Source organism: Lipotes vexillifer, unplaced genomic scaffold, assembly GCF_000442215.2.
Source record: "Lipotes vexillifer unplaced genomic scaffold, Lipotes_vexillifer_v1.1 scaffold134, whole genome shotgun sequence".
Classification (NCBI taxonomy): Eukaryota; Metazoa; Chordata; class Mammalia; order Artiodactyla; family Lipotidae; genus Lipotes; species Lipotes vexillifer.
The window spans coordinates 14,812-35,874 of record NW_006787464.1 but is presented as its reverse complement, the minus strand read 5'-3'; the positions used below and the strand labels follow the sequence as shown (position 1 = coordinate 35,874).

At 42.8% G+C, this 21,063-nt stretch overlaps 1 protein-coding gene across 1 annotated transcript in view; it reads right to left on the bottom strand.

The window, feature by feature from the left end:
• ROR1 (receptor tyrosine kinase like orphan receptor 1) overlaps positions 1-14,299 on the bottom strand; it is a 36,854-nt gene extending 22,555 nt beyond the window's left edge. The window contains exons 1-4 of the mRNA XM_007460075.1: positions 14,294-14,299; positions 12,788-12,915; positions 10,363-10,680; positions 8,849-9,094 (exon numbers count right to left, since the gene is read on the bottom strand). Coding sequence (XP_007460137.1) covers positions 8,849-9,094; positions 10,363-10,680; positions 12,788-12,833 — 610 coding nt within the window. The 5' untranslated portion in view covers positions 12,834-12,915; positions 14,294-14,299. The remainder of the gene's footprint in view (positions 1-8,848; positions 9,095-10,362; positions 10,681-12,787; positions 12,916-14,293) is intronic.
• Between the last annotated feature and the right edge of the window lie 6,764 nt (positions 14,300-21,063).

The window sequence follows — 21,063 nt, the reverse complement described above, 5'->3', positions numbered from 1 at the left end:
GCAAAACAACATCAAATTATAGAAGGCTATCCTTGAGAGAACCTTCCTGTTCAACATCGTCATCAACTACTTGATGGTGATATGTTTATCAAACTTGAAAATGGCCTGAATCTAGGAAAGATACCTAATTGACTATAGAAATAAAATTTTAGAGATTCATACACAACAGGCTAAAATAATGACCCTTAAACCAACAGTTGAAATTTTACAAATAAATATGATAGCTTGCAGTTAGATTAAAGACCTTGCTTAGAGAAGTCCATGATTCAGCAAATCTACTAAATAATTTTGGAGGTAACCAAATTAAAGACAAACGAACAAACAAAAGAAGACTAATAAGTTTTAGTGAAGACTTGAAGGCTCAGTTGGACCCAACAACAGCACGATGAAATTGCTCAAAAGATTTTCATAGATGGCATTATAGCAACGAAATACCCTTCATTGGCAGGACTGAGTCACGGTCAAGAACATCATGGTCCTCTTCTGGTCGGTTCTGGTTACAAGACATCAAAAGTTTTCTACTCTAAGAGTCATGTTTTTAAGAGGGACTTTGAAGGAGCAGGAAACATCCAGAGGAGGAGGAAGAGGATGAGGAAGGAAAGGTGGGAAGAGCTACATGCTCTTTAGACCAAAGAAAAAAATCGAATGAAGGATGCAATAGATGTCTTCACATTTGGAGGAGAAATGACACAAGAGGTTAAAAACCAGATCTAGTAAATACATTTGTTCCTTACTAGGCTTTCCCCACCGCCGAATTTGAATTAGTGGCTCACATTTTTTAAAAAAAATTCAGGAGAGTTCACATACAAGTTTTAGTTTCTGGCATACAAAGGCAGATTTTGAGCGGGGGGAGCCACCCCATAATCACTTTGGTGTAGAGAGATATCCCTGTCTCTGGAGGTCTCTGGCATGTTCAAGCAGAGGCTGGTTGACTTCTACGTTCCTCTCAAGATTATCTGATCTTATAAACTGAGTTGACCGACATCCCTTATTTAGACCCCTCCTGAACTTCGGACTCTCTTACGAAGCAATTGTTTTCAAGCCAGTGATGGATATTTTCCCTGAGTGTCCTCAGCTCACCAGATCCAGTCTTAGTCCTTTTCTATCCAGCTCTATGCTGAGGCTGACCTCTATGTACAGGAGTAATGGACTCTGGCTTCCAGTTATGTCCAGCTGATAGGAGGCATTGGTATGATAAGAAGAACCCCAGGGCAAGAAGAGAGAGTAGGGTTGGTGTGTTCTGCATCCCTCCACCAAAGGCCACAGCACACACTGGACAGCCCTCTCTTCAGCCTCAGCTGTACTCTATGGGGAGGGGTAACCGATCATTCCCTTGACTCCCCAGGCCTAGAATGGTAATGCTTCCCACTCCTGCTAGCCCCAGGTCCTGTACCTCATTGGTTTACCCCAACTCTGCCAACACCTTTAAAAACAATCTCTTTATAAAATTCTTAGTCTATTTGCCTGTGCCTTTTGTTTCCTGCCAGAATCTTGACTGATGCAAAGCCAATAACAACAATCATTGTGGTGTTATAGCAGAATTCTGTCACCAAAAGTCCAAGATGACGAGCAGCACTTCCTATTGGCATGGTAGTGGGCCCTAAAGGTTAAGGGCTTCCAAAAGCTTATTGCTAGAGTGGCTGACACACTGTGTAAATGACTCAATGCATACTGGGGACAATAAAATAACTTTTGAGAGAAAATTATTTCATGGTGAAAAATGTTTATAGAACATGACTCAGTTATAAGTTTTCGGTAACTATTGTTCTTTACTTTGTCAAAAATATATAAAGACTGGAGACCAAAGTACATCTTGAAAATCTCTGTAGCACAAAAATAACTCTTCCGGAACACTTCAGACTGTACAAAGCAGTACTCTATTCCTTCCTCCTACCTCCTCCCCCACCTCCCCACCATCCAATTCACTGTAATGTTCAATTTTGGTTTGAAGAAATGGCTGAAAGACAAATTGCCTTACAACAGGTCTTCTGTGAAATATGGGAGAAGGCTGCTGACAGAGTGAGTTGAAAACTGCAATGTTCGCAATCTGGAAAACATCTGCCTTGCCCCAAACTGTAAACCACCACGTTGGAGAAAATGGTTTGTGACAAAGCAGAACCCAGGGCGGGTGTTTTTAAGGTTATGGGACAAGTCAGGGCTATTCAGGCACAGAGCTGGGCAACGTGCCCTTTGGCAAACCGTTGCAAGGCAAGGACTTAAAAGGAAATACAAAAGCAACAGGCCAGGTATGAAAACTCCAAATTGAGCCAAATGGTTCACTACTTTCTTATCAGTGGGTACTCTTCAGTGAAGCTGGTTTAGGTGTAAAAACAACACAGTAAGTCCCCTACATACGAACGTGTTCCGTTCTGAGAGCACGTTCGTAAGTCCAATTTGTACGTAAATCCAACAAAGTTAGCTTAGGTACCCAACTAACACAATCGGCTATATAGTACTGTACTGTAATAGGTTTATAATACTTTTCACACAAATAATATATTAAAAACAAACACAGAAAATAAAGAAAACATTTTTAATCTTACAGTACCTTGAAAAGTACAGTAGTACAGTTCAACAGCTGGCATCCAGGGGCTGGCATCGAGTGAACAGGCAAGAAGAATTACTGACTGGAGGAGGGAGAGGAGGTGGGAGATGGTAGAGCTGAAGGATCGTCAGCGATAGGAGACAGAGGGCAAGCTGCAACTTCACTCACGCCTGACGCTGATGGAACGTGAGTTTGCATCTTTGAAAGTTCGCAACCTGAAGGTTCGTATGTAAGGGACTTAGACTACTGCTGTTTGGAAGTTCTGGTTGCTTGGTAGATGGAGAAACCTTTAATTAGAGGTGAATCAGACATGCTGGCCTGGCTAGTGGAAGAACTGTGGCTCAGGACTTATCTAGAGTGAAATAAAGGGCCAAGGTTTGAATATGAAAACATGAATGTAATCAAGGTTCCGCCTCCCCATACAATTCAAGAAAGAAACAAATAGGGGATCTCAATTAGTTGGGGAGACAGACAGAAATACAAGCTACGTGGTAGAATACGGACAAGGGCAAATGGCTAGGTCATTGCAAAAGGAGCTCCCAAAGAAACATATTTTCCACAGTTCTCCACTCAGGGCTGCACAGAAAAGCAATGATAAGGGCTACAGTGAAGCTGTGAAGCTGGGAGGTGTGCCTAGGTGCCAGCTGGAAAGAACAGAGGCAAGTGTTTCTTTTTCAACTTTGTCTCCACCCAGCCCACAGTATTTGGCTTGAAAGGTGGCCACAGTGACTAGAGGTGAGAGCGTAGTGAATGAAGGTTTGCAGGCAGGATCTCACAGAAGATGGCCAACTCTGAGGACTGGGGACCTGGGGCTGCCAGGAAGGGAGGAAATCTAGGGCTTAATGGGAAAAGGACAAACGCTGTGAGGCCTGGGTGGAGCTGCCGGGGGACCTAGTCCCTATCAGGCTGAGGCTAAGTAGAGCACCCTGGGGTCTCAGAGTAGATGTCTTGTGGCTGGGGGCTCCATTCCTGCATCTGTGCACCTTCAGATAAGAAAATCAAAGACCTAGAGAGCTCATAAGGATCAAAGGGAAGAGGAAAATTATAAAGGAATGTTTATTCCTCTGAATAAGCTAGAATGTGTCCTGTAAGTAGTTGTAGCATGGTGGACAGAGGCTGGACGTTGAGTCCCGTGGATCTGATCTTGGCTTTAGTAAAAATAACATTGTCTCAGCTTCTCCATCAGTAAAATGGAGGAGATACCTTTAACATGTGGTTATTATGAGGGTTAACTCAGCACATTTTACTGAGCATCAGCTAAGTCGTAGGCCAGATGCTGCTGTAAAGAACTTAGCACAAGTGTTCAACCAACAGCAGACATCATGGCACAAACAGAAAAGCACATAACAGCACACATTAACGCTGGGAACTGTAAGACAGTGCTTAATGCGATTTGTATTTTTTTCACCTGATTCTTCCACTAGATTGTAAGCTACACGAGGGCGTGGCTTGTTAGCAAAATCTAAAGTGTAGTAGAAGTTCAACACATATTGGCTTTAGTAAGTGAATGAATAAATAATAACCATTCTAATTGCTGGATGCCTGGGATAGGAAAGAAAAGACAGGGAATATGAGAGGTCAAGTCTGGCTCAAACTATCTTTTGTTCTTTAGCTTTTCCCAGGCACTGCCTGGGCACACGCACACAGCCCTCGCTGAGCCAATTCCCAGAATTCACAGCAGATATATTTGGTTGTGTTTAATTTTATGTTCTGTCTTAGAGTAAAAGTTCACAGATAAAACAATCTGGGGCAGACTGTTCTCAAGTGCCTTTATTCTAGAAAGTACAACAAATGCTCACATTCTGCATTTAATTAGGTCTATACTTCTTTCAGCCTTACTTAGTTGAAATGAAAACAAAAGATATCAGTAGGAAAATGAGAAACCCCGTGGAGATTTTGAAACCTCCTTAACTTTGACTTAACAAAGAATGCAGGAACATTCCCATGAGACTCCTTTCTCTCAAATAACTCATTTCAGATATGCCCCACAGCTTACACCTCATTATAAGATGCAAACTTATCCTATCTCTACCAATCTATTTATCATCTATGTATCCATCCATCTACCTACCTATTTGTATACATAAACACACAAATACTCACACATATATATAAATCATAGAATTTACAAGACTGGCTATAGCTCTGAGTCCTGGGTTTACTTCTTATTAACCATGCGGCCTTGGACAAGTTATTTAACCTATGTCTCATTTTTCTCTTCTTGGGTAGAATAAAACTCAACTCATACAGTTATAGAACTATTATATATGAGATAATGCATAAAAAACTCTTTGCATAGTGGCTTTTTGTAAGCACTCAGTAAATGTTAACTGTTGTTTAATATTGTTATTCTATAGTCTAAATTGTATAATTTATACAGTATATACAATATGCTATATTCTATAGTCTAAATTGTATAATTCTTACTCAGTCTCAGGGTTCCCCAAACCTGGCACTACTGGCGTTCTGGGCTGGATAATTCTTTGTGAGGGCTGTTCCGTGCACTCTGGGATGTTTAGCAGCATCCCTGGCCTCTACACAATAGGTGCCAGTAGCATCCCCCAACCCCACCCAGCTGCGATGACCAAAATATCTCTAGCTATTGCCAAATGCACCCTGGAAGGCAAAACTTTCCCTGTTTGAGAACCACTGGTATAGCACAAACAGCAGTGAGTGGCCCTAGGGATAGGAGACCTGGTCTCTGGTAACTAATTTGTGTTCTTGGGTCAGTCCTACCACTTCCCTGGGCCTTGGTTGTCTCATATGTTAAAGTAGGGCAGGAAATTCCTGCTTTATCTTTTATGATTTTTGTAAGGATGAAATGAGAAAAAAAATCAAATGCTCTAATGAAATGTTATAAAAGTAGGATTCTACGGGCTTCCCTGGTGGCGCAGTGGTTGAGAGTCCGCCTGCCGATGCAGGGGACGCGGGTTCGTGCCCCGGTCTGGGAGGATCCCACGTGCCGCGGAGCCGCTGGGCCCGTGAGCCGTGGCTGCTGAGCCTGCATGTCCGGAGACTGTGCTCCACAACGGGAGAGGGCCACAGCAGTGAGAGGCCAACGTACCGCAAAAAAGAAAAGAAAAGTAGGATTCTAGTATGATTATTTTGTTACAGGTGGGCTATGAAGGGGCAATTACAAGAAGGCTTGCCTTGGAGCAACAGTTGATGCCGACCTGCTCTCTTCTTTATTTCATACCCTGGGGAGCCGCTGGCCTCTCAGCAGCTTCTTATTGATCACATGTCAAGGACTCCCTGTTCCTTTAATGGATGTATTTGTGGCTTGGCCTGAAGAATTCAAAAGGAACTGTTTTCTTTCCAAATGAAATGAAAGTTTCTTTTTAAAAAAAGTATTATTGTAAGTGGTGAAAACTGGCTTGTTATCTGCAGATTTAACTTTCATCTAAATTTATCCCTCATATGACTAGAATTAACCAGTCCTCAGAATTATGCAGACTGATATTCAAAAAGAAATATCTTAGGGTTTCCAACATCACTGTACTGATTAATACAATAATAATATACTGAGCAATACTATGATGGAATTCTTCATCAGCAAGGGAACATGTTTAGATGTCGTATCATGTTATGGGACTCAGTATACTGAAATCCAGAGGTTGAGCCTATTGTCACTCTTTTATTTATTTCTGAAAAATCTTTAAATGGGAAACAGCAGAGTGTCTGGGAAAGAGTGCAAACTTTGAGTCTGGTCAGAGCTATGTGCAAATAGACGAGGGTTCAAGGTCCAATCCCATGAATTGTCTCATTTAGACTAGTCCTTTAACCCTTCTGAACCTTGGTGGAATATGTTAATAACATCTATCCCATAGCGTGGTGATGAGTTTTAAATGGAGATGAAGATGTAAAGCACAAAGCACCATGCAGGCACATGGTAGGTAACATAGGTGGTCGTTCTTTCTGTGTCCACAGTCTGAAAGACTGTTCAAGGGTTTCTTTCACCTTTTGGAGAGTGTGTCTGTCTGACTGCTTTAGGAACAGGGTTGAAATGGAAAGCAATACTTTTTTTAGGTATCATTTCGAATCTTGACTTAAACTAATTGTAATAAAGCTTGAATCCGATTATCAACAAATCTTCCGGTTTATGAGTAAATTATCTCCCTACTTCTTTATTTTTTATATTATTTTTAAAAATTGTTTTCAAGCATAGTTGATTTACAATGTTGTGTTAATTTCTGCTCTATAGCAAAGTGACTCAGATATACATATCTCGGTATACATTCTTTTTCATAGGGTATTGAATATAGTTCCCGGTGCTACAGAGTAGGACCTTGTTGTTTATCCAACCCTATGTATACTAGTTTGCATCTGCTAATCCCAAACTACCAATTCTTCCCTCCCCCCCTCGCCCTCCCCCCTGGCAACCACAAGTCTGTTCGCTATGTCTGATTATCTCCCTACTGCTGATGAGGATTATAGTTGGAAATTAAGGGTCAGAAGTCACCTACAGGACAACGGTGTTCACCCAGAGTCGAGTAAACAATGTGTTTCTTCCTTAAAATAATTCATTTGGTTTCCTTAAGGCCACACATCAGTCTCCTGAGACAGCACAGTGAAGCAGCAGGAAGATGAGTTTGGAGTCAGACAGACTAGCGGGGTGACTCTGTTGCTCTCTGAGCCTCTGTTTCTTCCTTGGCAGCATAGGGTTAAGAATACCTGTCACAACGTGAGGATATTCTTAACCCTCTTATCCCCCTTATCTTAAATAAAGCCTCTGAAACTCTAAGAATGATGCCTGGCACATGGGAAATGCTCAGTAAGTATTGCTTTTATACCTGGCTCTCTTGCAAATCTTCACACCTACCTGGTGTAGGAGAAGGGATGAGGCAACTAAGTAAACGATTATAAATCTACATTTTGTTTTATTCCTTTCCTATTAATGTTGAATATAGCATGTGGGAAAAGTCATAAACTTTAAGTGCAAACCATTTAAAAAATACAGGATAATTTGCTTTGATGTTTCCAGTGGTGGCTCTGGACGAGTTAACTTCATAATTTGTTCTTCATGCTGCATATGAAGGCATTTTAAAGCCCAGCGACACAAAAAGGGTCTGCTTACCTCTTTCTCAAACTGAGTATGTTTAACCATCTATAAAATCATTTTGCAGGAAAAGATACCGTGGTAACAGGTAACACGTAAGAATGAAACTGTAGTATAATAGTTTCCCAAATTTTTATCACTAAGGGTTCTTTTAATATTTTTATTTCTTTTTCCTAATGGCCTCTGTAGTATGTTTTAGCTTCCTCTTCTTTACTCCACAGCATTTGTGCTAACTTCTCCCGTATCACACACACTGCATTGCGATTGTAACATGAATCGTATTTTCTTCCTTGTTCACACTCCTGACTCCATAGTGGGCTCAAACAATATTTGCTAAACTGAGAGCAAGCATTCCTCTATATGTGAAGACTACATACTAATTATAATAAATTCCTCTTTATATATTGACTATATAATAATTATACTAGAAAATATTTATTAAACATTTATTATCTTCCAGACATTGTAGAGTTTTCCAGATATCAACTCATTTATTCTCTCAATAAACCCTGGATGTATATCATTATTAGCTCCATTTTACTTGGTGTGGCTTTCCTGTGACATCCTGACTCTCCCACTATGCCTGGGAAACTCAGGTGACATTATCAGTAGAACTAGGATAAGGAAGTTGATTCAGTTCCAAAAAATTCTGAGACTCCAGGTATCAGCAGCATTTGCATTCTCTTTCTCCTACCTTCCAAACATTTTCTAGAAAAAGGAACAAACTCATTCAGAAACTTCATTTTCTTTCTATACTTCTGCAGTATAAAAGGATGAGACGAAGGACGCAGTTTATCCACAGGTTGCCTTGGATCACTGAGTAATGGCTATAGATTCATCCTCCCTTGTGGGCGTTCTTAAGGACACAGGGAAAACAATTCTCTTTCTGCTTCCAATGCACCTGTAGTGCTAAAAAAGGTACACCTGGACACGGACCATCGTGGGTAACACATTTCACTACATGAATGATGGTGATAAGCTGTACTTCTGGAGAGACGGTGCCTGTTATACTCACTAACACAATGGCTGCAGGGATAAAAGCAGTTTCCTCCTTGAGAGTGTGCTTTGGTACCCTAAAACATGTTTTATGTCAAAGCAGCAAGGTTTATCTATCCTAGAAACAGTTTGAGATCAAACAAACACTATCAGTCTCCTCTGCCCCCTTACACGATTCTCCTAAGGGAAGGGGCATGGAGTGCGGATCTTTTAAAGTGACTGAATCCTTTAAAGGCAATGACGGTATTTACCACATGCTGGGATGTCGCACAGGTCAGACTTATAGTTTTCATCCAAGGTGAAGCACCAGGGAGCTTCCTTCTGATTCCCTGGGTTGCGGCAGTAGGAGTGCCCTCCGTTCAGCTCTGGAAAGCGGAGGGCGGTGAAGGTGTGTGTGTGTGGGTACTGGGAATTCCACGGCTGGCACTGGCGCCCTGACTTGGTCACACTGACGGTTCCCCGGTAGTCCACACCTGTGCTGTTATAGCACTTGTGATCTGAAATACACAGAAGAAGAGCCCAAACTGTGAGAGAGAAGCAGAGGAGGTGCTGGAGCTCCTGGCCAGCAGTTTCTGGAGGGAGGACATGTGATTACCCTCACGGCTGAGGCTTCCCTGATGGGACACAGAGTGGGCCATGCAGTGACATTCCTGGGAGGATTTACAGCTTATGCTTCAGGAAGAGAACCAGTCCTCCACAAGTATTTTTGATATTGAACACAGGAAAGAATCAGAACTGGGGTGGGACCTGGGGGCACTGGAGTCATTTCCTAGTGAATGGTGCAGGGACAGTTTCTTCCATTTCTGCACATGAGTCCTGTAATAAAGAATCTAGTTCTCAGAAAATGTTAGTTAGCAGCAGGGCACTATGGGTTTCTGACAGGGGTTAGGGCCATTGCCATGCCAGTGCACATGGGAAATGCATAGAAAAACAGTCTTTTGTTTCATGGAGGTGAGACAAAGGAGGATGGAGGTAAGCCTCCATATACATATTTTTTAAATTGTGGCACAATACACATATCATACAATTTACCATTAGTGCATTTAGAACATTCAAAATATTGTGCAACCTTCACCTCTGTCTCATCCTAGAACACTTATATTATCCCCCAAAGAAACTCTATGCTCCTTAAGCAGTCACTGCCCTCTCTCCCCTTCCCCCCGGCCCCTGGCAACCATTAATCTGCTTTCTATCTCTATGGAGTTGTCTACTCTGGCTATTTCATATAAATGGACTCATACAACGGTGTCTGGCTTCTTTCTATGACAGTATTTTCAAGGTTCATGCCATGTTGTAGCATGTAACAGGATTTTACTCCTTTTCATGGATGAACAATATTTCATTACGTGGATATACCACAATGTATTTATCTACTCACCTACTGATGGACGTTTGGGCTGTTTCCACCTTTTAGCTGTGGTGAATAGAGCTGTTATGAACCTTCCTATACAAGTTTTTGTCTGAACACCTGTTTTTAATTCTTTCGGGTATATAGCCAGGAGTGGCATTGCTGGGACATATGGCAAATTCTATTTTTAAGTTATTAAGGAACCAGAAACCATATTTTAAAATTATCATCGTCATGCAACTTCTTGAAGATAAGCACTGCATCTAATCCACCACTGAATGCTCAGCCCGACACAGTATTTGGCCCGTTGGAAGGTAGTCTGACTATCAACACGAATCATTACAAGGGATCAAGATCCACTTTTCATGCGGTTGCTGGCCCCCGAGGCAGCACAGAAGGTCAGGGGCTACCACTTACTTTTATTTATAGGATCCGCCATGGGAATTCCAATCCGGATACAATTTGCAGCTTCGGGGCTCTCTGGCTGGGGGAGATCTTCACAGTTTGGCAGTTTCAGCCTCATCAGAATCATGGGATTTGATCTCGCAAAAATGTATTCTGTTTGACACAGGACATTTTCCAGGATTTCACATTCATCGCGACACAAGTCCCTGGGCTTTGGGACAGATGAGGTTTCATCACAGTATGGGAAGGCGTAGTGGCACAGGGAAGGAATGGCGAACTGAGAACACTTATCTGACAAGTGACTGGAGGTGCCGATCATGGTGAAGGCAGCTGGAAAACAAACACAATTATTAACTCCCAGGGGCAGGGTTTATCTCTCCCGGTTATCTAGTCAACAGATATCAGATGTAAACACACATTGGAAAGAATCTGCTGTGCTCAAACAGACAAGGCCAAGAGAAGGAGATTCATTTCAGATGTCTAAGCAGCTTACTTTCACTGGCTTGAAAAAAATAATTTTGACTACAAAGTTAAAAAAACAGGATTAAGTTACATATGTACGGTTTCCTAATAAAAAGAATTAATTAGGTTAAAGTACAATATATTTTTCATTTTTACTACAAAGCAACAGAACTTTGTGTTTCATCCGGTACTTTTTATTAGTTTTGTGAGGCTTCTAAAACATTTGACAGCTGCAGGGCAGAACTTGCTTTATGCAGTGACTGAGCCCGATCACAGGATTTAGTTTGTGTCTTGCCTCTGAGTTGCTGGATGACTCTGGGTAACTTGTTTAATTTCTTTGTGGCTTGAATACTTTCTATTCCATCTTCTGAAAATGAGGCAACTCATCTGGAAGTTCTCGAAGAGCACAAGTCATTTGTTCCAGTGTGTATTATAGAATATTAGTGGTCACTTAGCCTAACCTCTAATCCCTGTACAAAAAGAGCACTAGCCTTTGCATAACTCTACTGACAAGGAGCTTACACTCACAAGGCAGCCTAAGAGGTTGTTAGTACACTGTTTCCCAAAGTGTGTTCCTCAGAACATTAATTCTGTAGAATGTTAAAAGTGTTTGAGAAGTTGGGGTTCCATAAGCAAACAAGTTTGGGAAATGCTGTGTTAAAAAAGTTAAATGGATTTTTAAAAAAATGTTAATACTTTCCAGTAAGCTGATGTCCATTGAAAATGTCCAAGAGAGGATTAATATAATTGGGTGACCAAATATTTATATCAGAACTCCCATTTATTTTTGTGAATACTTAGTAAAAAGTATGTTCAAATGTTCTTTTACTAGGTTGAAAGGTTTCTTCAATAGCCCCTCCCCAACAGTCCTGCTTCCGCTCTGGAATTTCACAGAGACTTTCTGCTTGAAAGCCTGAGGGCTTTCGCAATGGGCAAATACATCTTCCTACAGCTGCTTCTTCGGGTTAAAGAGCTCCCCTGGCCCTCTCTTAGCTCCTTCAATGTCCTCACGGGACATAGTTTCTGGACTGTTGGCTGTTCTGTGTGCCTGCCTTGGGTTCGTTCTTGCCTCTCTTAGATCCTAGAGTTGCCAGGTAAACTACAAAGGACCCAGTTACACGTGAATTTCAGATAAACATTTGGGACATACTCATCTTAAAAAATTAACAAATGTAACTGGGTGTCTTGTATTTTTCAGTGCTAAAGCTGGCAACCTTATTAGAATTTCAGAAAGGTCATTTTAATGTGTTGCCAGGGTACAGGGCACAGAGGCATAATAACTACACTAATGGGAGAGGCACGGGCGGCCGCAACCACCAGAACTAGGTGTATGAAAACGTGCAAGGTGGCCGACACTACGTACCTCACGTGTGCTAGGTAGTGCTTCACTATTAGATTTCCATGAAAAAGATACTTTCAATTCAGGAAAGTGAAGGGTAAAATAGAGAAAGCTAGAGCAGGAAGAGACCTATGATCATCCTGCCTCCTCGCTCACTTCACAGGGAAAGAAAGAGATTTCCATAGAGAGTAAGAGACTTTCCCCAAAGTCACAGTAATGGCAATATTGGGATTAGCATCCAGAATTATGGGCTCTAAATTCATCTGCTTTCAGTCGACACAACATTGCTTCCAAACATAAAGCTCTGTGAGGGCAGAAACGTACCTGGCTTATTCCCCACAGCATCACATCCCCAGTGCCCAGCCCAGGTCCTGGTATGCCAAAGGCACCCAATAATATTTATTGAGTGTCTGAATGAATGTGAGACTTCTCAAAGCCTCCTTTTCCTCCAAGGGCAAACTTCAATAAATTATTCTAATGTAAATTCCAGAGCAGAGATTGCATCTCCTGCTTCTTTATGGCCCTGCTCCTAACCCCTATGCTTAGCCTAATCCTTTGTCAAGAGAAGAGCTCAGTAAAACTTCTGGCGAGAAAAATTGTTATGCAAGGTATAAATATAATTTCATTGCTACCTACCTGTGATCTGATTTTCTATTTCCCCTTGCATATGCAGAGACTCCATATAGACAGTGCGGTTGCCAATAAATCTTGCACACGCAATCCCTCTGTATGGCTGACAGAATCCATCTTCTTCGTACTCATCTCTAAAAACAGAGCACAGACATTAGAGGGTGCAGTACACACTGGCAGTTGGCTCTGACTACGCGATGCCCCAGACAGTCACTAGGGGGCGCAGGCGGGCACAGTATCCTAAAGAGTGGGCTAACGAATCCGACTTTTTCCTCAGTTCCCTCCATCGTTTAAAATACCTGTTGGTCACGTCGGTCAAGTTTCCTTCACCCCCAGGAAAATCATCCTGAAGCACAAAATCATCCTTAAATATGGGAGAAAACACTTTTATTTTCGCAGCTGGTGGTGGGCTGGAAGATGATGTAGTTGTAAGAGTAAAGAGGGAATGAGTTGGAAATCTGGGCACATGTTCTATAGTTTTTTGTTTTTTAAGCACAGATTATTTCCTCTTCATTTGCTACAAAGGCGTGGGCGCGTTATCCCCAAGGTACACTCGGACTGATATGTCAGTTAGGAGACTCCACGGGGAGAGAAGCTGGGGGCAGCTGGAAAGAAATCAGAGGGCAGTCCAGTTACGTGGCTCCTGCTTGAGACCTATTGTCTCCACCCTGCAGAGAGAGGTCCATGGCAAACCACGGACCGGACAATTTCAAATGAGTCACTAAATCCCAGGAAATCCAGAGCAAATGCTAATGGATACTTGCTTTCATAATCCCCCTAACACTTAAAAAAAATAATCTTTAAAAAATTTTTGCTGCCTCAAATGACAATAATAAAAGGGAGGGCAGAGATTTTATTCTGAAGACAAGGGGATACCAGAAAGTGATGTGATTAGTGACAGTCTGGCAAATGGCTGGAGATCTAAGGCTGGAGATTAGGACCCAAGATGGCAGGTTCAGCTTGAAAGGACAGAGGCCAAAACCTCCCACAAGGGCCTATGATAAGCTCAAGACACCAGAGTACAGAATATCAATCTGCTTCTGAAAGGCAGACCACAGCCAAGCAGAAGAGGCTATCTGCCAGGCTTATGGGCGGACTTCTAGCCTGGATGCTCCTCCCCCGTTAACCTGGCTGGAATCAACACATCATCTGAACAAAGCATCATTTTTCCTCTTTGGCTTCTTCTAAGTTAAAGTACTTCTAGAGCAAAAATCAGGAGAACAAAATTCTCCTTCTACATTTAACATTTGCATATCCTTAGGCAACCTCCCAAGTCCTCTGAGCTATGGTTTTCTTATCTATAAGATGAAGCTAATAATTGACCTCTCGACCCTGTAAGTCACAGTCATGAGGATCCTATCAAGTTGTGTAAAAGCTTTTAAAAGGTGCTACACTGAGGTAACATACAATTATTATTTAAGCACTTACAGTTACCGAAGAAGACATTTATTTAAAGGAGAATTATTTACTAAGCTTCTGCTTCGTAAAATCGACTGTGGTCAGTGCTGTGACCCTGGACTTCCACACCTGAGGGTTCAGTGAGGGAGTCTAGAAAGCCCACTAGAATAGGAAACCGGGTGAAAAAATCTGATAGAGCTGATCCTTAAAAGACACTGGTTTTCAGTTGCTTTCTACTCCCTATTCACTAAAACAGTCATTTTGAAGGTGGAGATGGGAGCAGTATCTTCAGTGTAGTCCTCCAAATAGTTTGCAGTGCAAAGCTCTTAAAAACGTAACCTTTAAGTACACGTACAAATGAATATATCATATACCTGACATAAAGACACTGAAATTTTAATGTTGCAAAATCCTGCAAGCACTCTAAGTGTTTACTTTCATAAATCCTAATGTTGAAGTGTTTTTGGCTTAAGTTTTACTTGGGTTGTAAAATTAGCCCCACTTTTATTGGGTAGCTAATCATAAACCTATGGGGAGAAAGAAGTTTCTCGATGACCCAGCCTTGGGATCTTGGAGACTGAAGTCCGGAGACCAGAATGCACCCCCCCAACTCCCACCCCCACTATTACAGACGATGTTTTTCTATCCCTAGGCATTAGCAGAGCTCTGGATTTTTAAGGTGTCATTATGAGAACACTTCTTTCTCCCCCTCATTAAACCCTCAAGGCCTCAATTTATATCTCTTGGGAGGACAAAACCCTGGAATTGCCCCCAGATATAAATCCCTGACCTACTGGGAGTTTCCATATTTTATGTGTGAGGCTTAGGCTAAACTTCTTACCACCTTTCCAGTTCAAGATTCTAAGAAGACCCTTTGAATACTGTTTCTTGGAATAAAATGGAATGCAATTCCTTGGCTGCGTATCTCTTATCAAGGGCTTAGAGCTACAGGTGTATTAAATTTTTGACTGTGCCCAGAATTCTTGATATTCTGGCTAGTCTCTTGGGGACAGATACAAAAAACAAAACAAACAAAATTAAAAAAAAACAGTATGTAATGTCACCTGCTAGGGAGTAGTTCTCAGTCCTGTTTGCTTATACAATCTCCTTTAGGAAGCTTTCGAAAATACCAGTTCCCAAACCCCACCTCGGACCTATTAAGTCAGTCTCTGGAGATGCAGCTTAGGTATTCATGCGTTCTAAAAAGGTCTCAGGTGATTTGAATGCGGTGGAGAACCACCGCACTAGAAAAATAAACATGTATTAAGTGTCTGCCACTCTTTGTGCTGAGTACTATGCTAAGTGCTTTCGTCAAAGTAGCCCCTTGTGCAGTGTCATTATCCTTATTTATCAGAGGGAGAAACTCAAGTTCAGAGAAGTTAAGTAACTGGCTCAGATTCACCAAGCCAGTAAGTTGTGGAGCTAGGATTTAAACTCAAAATTCAAACTGAAGCTTGAATACCAGGCTGTTGGATCCGTAATGATGTTCTACTTTTCAATACTACTTTAAATTAAATCAGCCTAATAACAAATAAGAGGCTTTGTAATGAGCCTTTACTCTGTGCCAGGCACTGTTAAATTTCATTTATGTATAAAATCAATATTAAGTCATTTAATCCTGACAACAGTCTTATACAGAAGGTGAAGGTGTAATTATTCTCATTTTACAGATGAGAAAACTACAGGGTCAGAAAGAGCAAAGAACTTGTCTAACGTGACACAACAAGCAGAACTAGATTTGCCCCAGACTGGCACTTGAAACCATGGTATACAGCTTCCTTTCAAATGGCTGGTTATAGACATTTTTGCATTGCTTCCGGGGGCCTTCTACTGTGAAGATGTTTTGGTATCTGCTGGGTAGCACAAAGATTTTCTTTTAAACATCAAGTCGCAATCACCTTTCATCCCTTCCATTTTCCCAGCTGGCTGTGGCTGGAGGGGAACAAATGCTCCTCCAACATTAATCAGCTTTATGCTTTTCTCCAGCTCACACTTCTTTCATCGTTGATGCCCTCCATGCTCAGCAAATTAAAAACATGAAGCAGCAAGGCAGAAAGAGTGCAAGGGCACTTGCTGCGAGCGTGCCCGAGGCTGCGTTCTAGGGAGAAGAAAAGTGCACTAGGAGAGGGCAAACGGAATTCTGGCCATTCATCACAGCAGCTGGCACAAACATGTGCCAGCTGCCTCAACGTGATGTCAGGATGCCCGGGCGCTTTGTGATGGGCACTCCTGTTTCTCATAAAGGTAATTTAGTTACTGTGTTACCAGCCCCTCAACCTTCCGAAGTCGCTGTCATGTGATAGGGAAAAGCAAACACAGTTTACCCTCTACCTCTGGGGTCTCCCCCTTCCCCAGAGCAAGGAGCTTATGAGGGATGGTCACGCGAGCTGATAGCAATGATGACCAACGTGGCAGCAGTAGGAGTATCCACTCAGGAAGCACCACAGATCGAGAATGGGGAAACACTGACCACGGGAGTTTGACAGTGACAGTGGGAGTCAATAGCTACACATTCCTTGGCAAACCTCTCGGGTCTGGAGCAAGGCTCTCGAGAGTTCTCCGAAAATGAAAACAATGCATTGTGTAGTGTGGGGTCTGGGAAGCCCACGATGTCGTTTTTTGAGAGTGGGGAGCAGGAAAGGAGGAGAAAGGATGGGTGGGTAGGTGGGGTATGGGGAGTAAAAGGACGCAGAATACCCCAAATGGATGCCAAAGTGGAGTTGTGCCAAGTTTGGATCATCAGAGGCCTGCTGGCGCTCTCTTTACTGTTTCCAGGGAGAGCAGGGTTTCTGAAGCGTGCCTCAATTTAAGGCAGACAAGAAAGCAAACTCAACTGTTGCCTTAGACACATGATTTCCAAAGAAGCCCTTAATATTTGTGGAAAAACTGGTGAAAACGGAATGAAGTCTGTAGATTAGTTAGTAGTGTTGTACCAATGTTAATTTCTTACTCATGATAACAGTACCATGTTGATGCAAGACATTAACATTAGGGGTAATGGGATAAGAGCATATGGAAACTCTGTACTACTTGTGCCACTTTTCTTAAATATAAATATTTCAAAATAAAAAGTAAAAAACAAAAGAAAAAAAAACGGAAGTGTTACAGGATGGCGGGCAGTCGGGGTGGGCACCTTACTGTATACAGATGAGCAGGAGGGGCTATGGCGTGAGGGTATCGGGAAGGCCCTCAAATGACCTCATTTAATCTTCCAAACAACTTTATCAGAATCTATCTGGGCCTATCCCTGGGTGGCTGAATTCCCGTCATGAACAGTTCACTCATTTGTTTGAGCTTGGCCTACTTCTAAATTCAAATACTTCCAGGAGAGATGACATACTTGGTCAGGAAGAGCTCAGTATAGATGGATTTTTCATTAACTGCTGTTGGCACTTTCATCTTTGTTGAAAGTTGTATACAAGGAGGGTGGGGCAATTGATGAGAGGTCTGTGTGTGAAGAGGAAGGCAATCTTCCTGGCCTTGCACTTCAGTCCAGGGCCAGCCTACGGCCAGTGAGATGACAGAGAAGGCAGACCAGGAGGGAGGGTATGGGAGACTGGTTCATCAGTCACTTGTTACAAAGGGATCTTTTCAAAACACAGACTTGATCAGGTCATTTCCTGCCTAAAATTCATCCTAGTTTCTGACTCACCACAGTTTCTTGACTGTAGTACACAAGGCCTTTCCCTAGTTCCTGCCCATTTTTCCAGCCCGGTTCCTGGCCTGATGAGCCTGTGAACTTAATGAGACTAGCCATGCTATTGACCTTGGTAGTTTCCAAACAAGGAATGCACTTTGCTGCTCTCCTGGCTTCGCCTGTTCTCTTCCTGGGACCCAGCGCTCCCTCCATCCTCTTTCTCACCTTGTGGTTGCCTTTATGTCTTTAAGAACCCAATGCTCCAACCCCCCCGGGAAAGTTAGTCACTGCCCACTCCACTCCCCCCCGCCCCCCATCCAGCACCTTTATCACACCACTTCTACGCATTTCTGACTTTATATTATGTAGTGCCCACTTCACCACTACTCTAAGGCAAGGACCATGTCTGACTCGGCTTCGTAACTCCAGGGCCCGGCACAGTGCACAGCTCAGTAAATAAGAGCTGAATGAGGGAGAGGGTGCTGCTGAGAGCTGTGTCTACCCCCACCCCACTGTGCACAGACTGACCAACAGAACTGTAATAGACATAACAGACGTGGAGATGACCTAGGCTAGCTCTCAGACATGGACCCTCTCCATACCAGAAGGACCCTCCAAACTGGAAACCACTTTCTTCTGCACCAGATTTTACACTGGGGCCTGACAGGCTTAGTCAAGCCGAAGTGATTCTTACTGATGAGTGAGGCCCTAACATGTTCCCCTTGGGGGTAATACGACTAGTTAAAATGCATGCTCCTCCTTACTAGGAACAGAATGGACATAAAGGGACTTTGCTAACTATAAAATCTCACTCAAACAAAAGAATCTCAGAGACTCAAACAAATACTTGTACACAAACGTTCACAGCAGCACTATTCACAATAGTAGAAACAAGCCCAAAGGCTCATCAACAGTTGAATGGATAGACAAAACGTGGTAGATCCACATGGTGGAATATTATTCGCCACGAAAAAGGGACAAAGTACTGAAACATGCTCCACTGTGGAAGAATCTCCAAACCATATGGTAAATGTAATAAACCAGATGAGAAAGGACACACAGTATATGATTCCATTGACATGAATGAGCAAATCCATAAAGACAGGAAGCAGACTGGTGGTAACCAGGAGCTGTAGGAAGGGAGGAATAGGGAATAACTACTCAATGGGTATAGAGTTTTATTTCGTTGTGATAAAAATGTTTTGGAACTAGAGAGAGATGGTGGTTGCACAGCATTGTAAATGTATTAACTGCTATGGAATTGCTCACTTTTAAATAGTTAATTTTAAGTTATGTGAATTTCACCTCAATTTTTATGAAAAATCTCATTTATACACAAGGTAGAGGGAGCAATAAGTGGGAATTTTAAGCTTCAGAGCTGGGGAGAGATTTTGGGAGGTGTTTCCAAGCACACTCATTGGCCAAAAGCGCTGGCAATTTACACAGTCCCAGCAGGTTTGTTTGTTCTGATTCTCATGGTTCTTCAGCTGGAATGCCAGAGACAGTGCTCCACAAGCCCACAACTTGGCAGCCTCACGGGGCACTGACCGCCTTGAGTGCCATCTTCCAACACTTCTGAATTTACCCCACTCGGTGCCTCTTACAAGCCCCATTTTGAGCCATGGAGATGAAATCCCATCAAGATGCCTGTCCCCAGAGCCCTGAATCTTGGTTTGAAGGAAATCCATCATGCAGTTCAAAGACATGTAGTATCCCTAGGCGTGCTCCAGTTAGCAATTTAGCAAAGTTCGGGTTATTTCCTCTCATGTGGGAAGTAATTTCACTTTACCAATGCAAATATAACAGGTAAGTTACATTTGCTTCCCCAAAGACCATCATGGACATAAATGATGGAACGTATCCCTTTCTAAATTTGCAAATCAGGCCACATATTACCCTGATCTGGTTAGAGCACAGCCACGGCAGATCCACACCCACGGTGCTTCCCAGGGCTGGCACTAGTAAGCTTGGGGCTGGGTGCAAAGCTTCCCACCTCATAGGCAGGTTCTCCCTTGGGAGGTGCAGTCAGATCTCTTAAAAGGTGAAAATCAGCTCTGTCTTTGCATTAAAAAGGGGGATACATGATAAAATTAAGAATTTGCGTAAAGGATGCAGAATTACCCAATATGGATAAACACTCAGAGACACAGAAATTTTAAGAACAGAATATAACCTGGTGTGGTCTAAAAAAGTTACCACCTCTCCAAAGCCACCTCCTTCCTTCTCCTGAAACAGCTTTGAGCCTTGAAGCATCCTTGGTTAACTGCCAACCAGGAGGAGGGAAAATAAAGTCATAGCAGCTTGGAAGAAAAGGCCCTTGGAGAAGAGGTATCAGGATAAACATAGGTGGAGACATGGAAAGAGCTGGCTGGAGTGAAAGAGAGAAGGTGGGCATCTTGGAAGGAGAGCTGTCGGGGGCACCAAAAGTATACTTTGCCTCAGGCTGCCTGCGGTGGAGAGATTACAGGTTAAATATGCGATCCCAACGTTATCGCCCAAACTCTGTTTTCAAAGACCAACCTGAAAGTGGGCATCAAAGAGGGTAACGTGTAAACACACTTGACCTTTAAGATCAGCTTTCAAAGTGACCCAATCAAGGCACACCAACCCAGAGAGGTGATGACTCACAGAGAAGACTTCAATCTACAAGGCTGAGAAATCAGCCCATCCTAATAGCCCTTCTCACCCTGGAATGCCTTTGTGAGCACGAGCAATTGTGAGGCAACTGTGTCAAGTATCACGTGCTGTTTCCCACACCCGGACCCTGACAATTGTTAACGTTTATTTCCTCAGCAAGAGTCCGCTCTCTCACACCACTTTTTTGCTTTGAAAAATTAAATTAAAATTTTAAAGTTTTTTTTTTCCCCTTGGCTGTGAACCATTAAAACAAACAGATGGGGGGCGGTGGAAAGATGGCGGAGGAGTAAGACGCGGAGATCACCTTCCTCCCCACAAATACACCAGAAATACATCTACATGTGGAACAGCTCCTACAGAACACCTACTGAATGCTGGCCGAAGACCTCAGACCTCCCAAAAGGCAAGAAACTCCCCACGTATCTGGGTAGGGCAAAAGAAAAAATTAATTAAAAACAGAGACAATAGAATAGGGACGGCACCTGCACCAGTGGGAGGGAGCTGTGAAGGAGGAAAGGTCTCCACACACTAGGAAGCCCTTCGCGGGCAGAGATTGCGGGAGGCGGAGCGGGGAGCTTCGGAGCCGCGGAGGACAGCACAGCAACAGGGG